The following is a 4,407-nucleotide window of genomic DNA, read 5'->3' as shown; positions in this document are numbered from 1 at the left end:
TAATGAGCAAGCTGACAAGTTGGCTAAACTTGGTTGTGCAGAGAATCAGCCTGTTCTACCACTTTCCTACAGAACAGTGAAATCTCTTATAAGCGCTTATTATAAGGACAGGACAAGTGCTAGACACAGAGTTCAAGCGGAAGGAAAGAAGTGGGAGAGCCTACTGGATAAGGAAAAAAGAATCCCAGGCAATCTTAGCAGAGCTGAGAGAGTGGCCTGTTTTTGGCTAGTGACAGGACATGATCTGCTCCAAAAACACCTCCATCGAATTGGCATCGTAGATTCCCCGAAATGTCCTCTATGCAACATGGGGGACATGGATGGGGACCATCTTTTGGCGTGTGTTGGTCTGGTGGATGTTAAGCGAGATACGGACGAACTAAGAGGACGAATAAAATTGTATTGGGCTGCGAGAAGGAAAATGGCGTAATAGCCCACTTCCTGAGGCGTAGGGGAAAAAAAAATATATATATATTCGCATGAATATTATTTTAAAATCTAAGTTAATTTTTTCTTGTAGTTTGGACAGCTAATATTTGTTTTCACTACTTTTGCTATTATTGCCCCTTAGGCCATTCTCAAGGAGTTAACCTTAAAATAGTTTTCACATTATTACTATATCACCTCCTCACATAATACCAATATTTTTTAACATACCTCAATCATTGAATTGTCACAATTCATTTAAATAATGTTTTGCAGGCTAATTGCCCTTTTCATATATCTTCAAAAGCTAAAACAAATATTAAATTAATATCATAATAGTTTCTCTTAAATCTCATAGTGTGATGAATCTCGTAGGCCTGGAAAATGTTCAAGGCGGGCTACGGGATGGCCACCCAACTCACCCCTGTTGTAGACATTAAGGAACAAACTTGGCTTTATTTCTGTCTGTAGTCAAATTTACACAAGTGCATAGTACTAACTACCGTGAGCCGTCCATAGTAGCTCAGGTGGTTGAGATACAGGTCTTTGCATCCTGGGAACAGGTCAGTTCGAATCCGGCATGAGGGGTTGACTTTTTCATTTCTGTGGTGGTCCCACTAAGTGAAGTAAAAAAAGTACCAATGCCATTAATCCAATTATGTTGAAATTTTCATAAGTTAGCACCTTGATGTTCTCATCAAATCCCGTCCTTACAAGTCTAAACATATTTTCCTTGAGACACTTATATTTGCCAAAGTAACTGGTCAAAAGTTGGGGATCAATGTAATAATGATCAAGTATTGATGTCATTGAATTACATCCAATACTTTCACTAACGCAAACACAAAATTATTTTGATGAGAAGATGGTGGGGGAGGATGTGGTTAGGAGTGAAGAACACTAATGAGTGATAACTTATGTTATTGTGCCATAATTTCAGCCCTAATATCAGGTCTTCTTCAGGGCTAAGTAAAAATTAAAAATGTTAATAATCAAAAATTAAAATTCAAGAGTGAGAAAGAAAGCAATGTATAACATGTAAAGAAAATATGTAAAAAAAAAATAAAACAAAGAACTAAAATATAAAAGGGTAATAAAATTAAAAATAATATTATAAACATGTTTTGTTTAGAAAACGGTGAACATAATTTAATGCAGTATGTAAGGAAAAATTAATAAGGAAGGAAATAAATTGGAAAGAAGTGTTTGGATGTATGAAGATGGAAAAAAAGAATACTGATATTTAGACAAATCTTACAAACAGCTCTTGAAAATACCGCAAAATGTGGACTGCTAAAAAATTCCGTTAGAGCGCTATGGAGGGTGAAGATGACTCTTAAAATACATCATGTTACATCATATTTTTTTTTTTTCCTACGCCAAAGGAGACATTTCTGCGTTTTATTTCGTAAAGCCCAGTATACTTAAGATATTATTCACGTAACTCCTGTCTGAAATTAAGTCCACCGTTGCTGTACAAGTAAATTTGTGATCGGTGGTCATCACACAATCTCCACACAGGACGCAGTATGAAGACTCAGCTACTCCTATCCTCTTCAGGTGGTGCCACAGATATTTATGTCCAGTGGCCAACCTGAAGCATGCCTCTTGGTTAAGTCAATGCAGGGCACTTCTTAGGGTCCCAATGCCGCCCAGTTCTTACCCCCACATTTTCTACTCCTTTTCTCTGCTCTTCCAGTGATAGTGGTTCAGGCCATCTCTTTCGCCATGTCTATGAAGATAGAAAGAAGTGGCTGTGGTTGGCTAGCTCCTAACTGTGCAAGTCAATCCGCCTCCTCATTTCCATGTATACCACTATGAGCTGTAATCCATTGCATCACCAATACTTCAAGTATTTCTCTTTTACTTTCTTTAGTTTTCCGGCATGCGAGAATTCCAGCATTAGCCGAGGGATGTCCAGACATTATTGCCAGCATTTCTGCCCTAGAAACCAACAGCAAAACTATTTTCTTTTCGCTGGAGTGAATAAGCTTTTCTAAAGCCAAAGTAATAGCAACTACCTCTCCATCAAAATTGGTAGCGTTTGCTTCAGCAGGTGCCTGACAGTTGGAACAGGCTGCTTTATAAACCTGTACCCACATTTTTATTTGCTCCCATTATATCAGTAATAGCAGAAAAACTATTTATTAGTTATTAACATTTCATCTCACTTTGCTTAAATAATGAATTCTTAAAATGCTTGGAGTAGTTTAATATGCAGGAAAAGAAGAAAAAAAAAACAGTGCAAAGTAAATGCTACAATGCACTTTATATTTGCTATTTTAATTTTTATTTTTTTATTATTTTTTTTTTTGTAGTAGTTTAGTGTTTGTAGTAGTGCTGCAGCTCCCAGTTTGGGGAACACAGTCTACATGACCACATCCCCCTCTTCTCACCATTATCTCATCATATTAATCCATATTCAATAACTAACAGGTTATAGTTAAAGTATTTTCCTTGATATATCTGTATTTCAAAAACTAATATAATTATATGTCTCTTAGCTTATTTTTATTATATTTCATTATTATTATATTTTCAAATGACCAATTTTTTTACTTTAAAATAGAAATATTTGTGCTTATTTAAATTTGTAATAAATGATAAAGCTCCGATTAGCTATTTCTTTTTATTGTTTTATTTCAATAATGGCTTACTTGTTGGCAGATGGGTTAACTCATGTGAAACAAGAAGAAGAAGTGTTCATCGCAGATGAAGGCAAGTAATATCCATATTGAAAGATTATTAGTTGATGATAATATGATCTGGGCAGCAGTTGAATAAGAGTAGTTAATAATAATAAAAAATTATTTACTTCATACTTACACATAGACTCATATTGTAGGTCTTCATCAAGACTAAGTAAATAAGACCTATAAGATTGCAAATAGAATAAATACTAATAGTAAAAGCAGTTATGAATAATAGAAATAAAAATATACCACTGGAGTAATAATTCATGAAAAGTAATTGTTCACGCCAAATTATATTAATTTGTAAATAGTCATAGTAATTAATTTAATTCCATTTATTTTATTTTCATTAGAATTTTTGTTTATTTGAAAATAAACTTATGTATTTTATATTTTTATTATAATAATCAAGTAAGAGAAACCGTTGCTAAGTGTTGTTTGGTAGGCATCGCCTAGCAACAATCTAGATTTTTAAAATCAGTTACTATTAATTAGTCGTATAGTATAATTCATTACCAACACCGTCTTCGTATGTTATGTATTTGTTTGGACATTTTCAGTGTTAATTGTGACTATTATAGTGCATTACCAGACCCTGTCACTATATTAGTGTATTTGTGGTTTAAGTAAATTTTGATCTTTACAACAACCTGACCCTCATTAAGTTCTAATGGTTTTTTTTTTTTTTTTTTGACTTGATAGTGATAAATATATAAAACAGTTCATTGTGTTTACGAATACAATTGTAGTAATTGATTTAATTAATGAATACTTTAAAGAGCCAGTTCATAGTTCACCAACTTGTGACCAGTTTGAGAGTTGAAGCGATGTTCCTTTGGCAGTGGGGTAGTGCGATGGGGTTCGCACATGCCTCTGCTCCCGAAAATAAACAATTTTTTTTTATTCTTGTTACAAATTATAATAATAATGTTAGAGAGGTTCTGTTTAATAATTGTTGGGAAAATTTTTACTGTGGTGCTGCCCCAGTGCTCGGTTGAGCGCCTTACTGGTGGGGCTACACTTTGTCCACTGAATCCAGCTGGTAGGTCCTCCTGGTCCACTCAGGGTGCCTCCTGGTCCACTCAGGGTGCCTCCTGTAGTTTGCCAGGCTGGTCCAGCCCTCCTGGTCTTAGTCTAGGTCAGCTTCCTCTTCTTCCAGTGGCTCGCCGATGTCAGGCGTTAAAGCCCTTCCCATCATGAAATGAGTAGGGCCCACCACTTCCTTCCACTCCTAAACAAACTCCCTGAAGAAGTTATAAGGGATAATTCTTCTATACCCCAGTATTTT

At 35.2% G+C, this 4,407-nt stretch overlaps 1 protein-coding gene across 3 annotated transcripts in view; it reads left to right on the top strand.

Annotated features, from left to right (window-relative positions):
- LOC106686649 (zinc finger autosomal protein) overlaps window positions 1–4,407 on the top strand; it is a 20,964-nt gene that overhangs the window by 7,351 nt on the left and 9,206 nt on the right. For all 3 annotated transcript variants that reach the window (XM_014430058.2, XM_014430056.2, XM_014430060.2), the window contains one exon: window positions 3,094–3,144. In XM_014430058.2, the coding sequence (XP_014285544.1) occupies window positions 3,094–3,144 (51 nt within the window). The remainder of the gene's footprint in view (window positions 1–3,093; window positions 3,145–4,407) is intronic.

Source organism: Halyomorpha halys, unplaced genomic scaffold (assembly GCF_000696795.3).
Source record: "Halyomorpha halys isolate HHAL.00 unplaced genomic scaffold, Hhal_1.1 Scaffold855.1, whole genome shotgun sequence".
NCBI lineage: Eukaryota > Metazoa > Arthropoda > Insecta > Hemiptera > Pentatomidae > Halyomorpha > Halyomorpha halys.
This window is presented reverse-complemented; position numbering and strand designations above follow the sequence as displayed.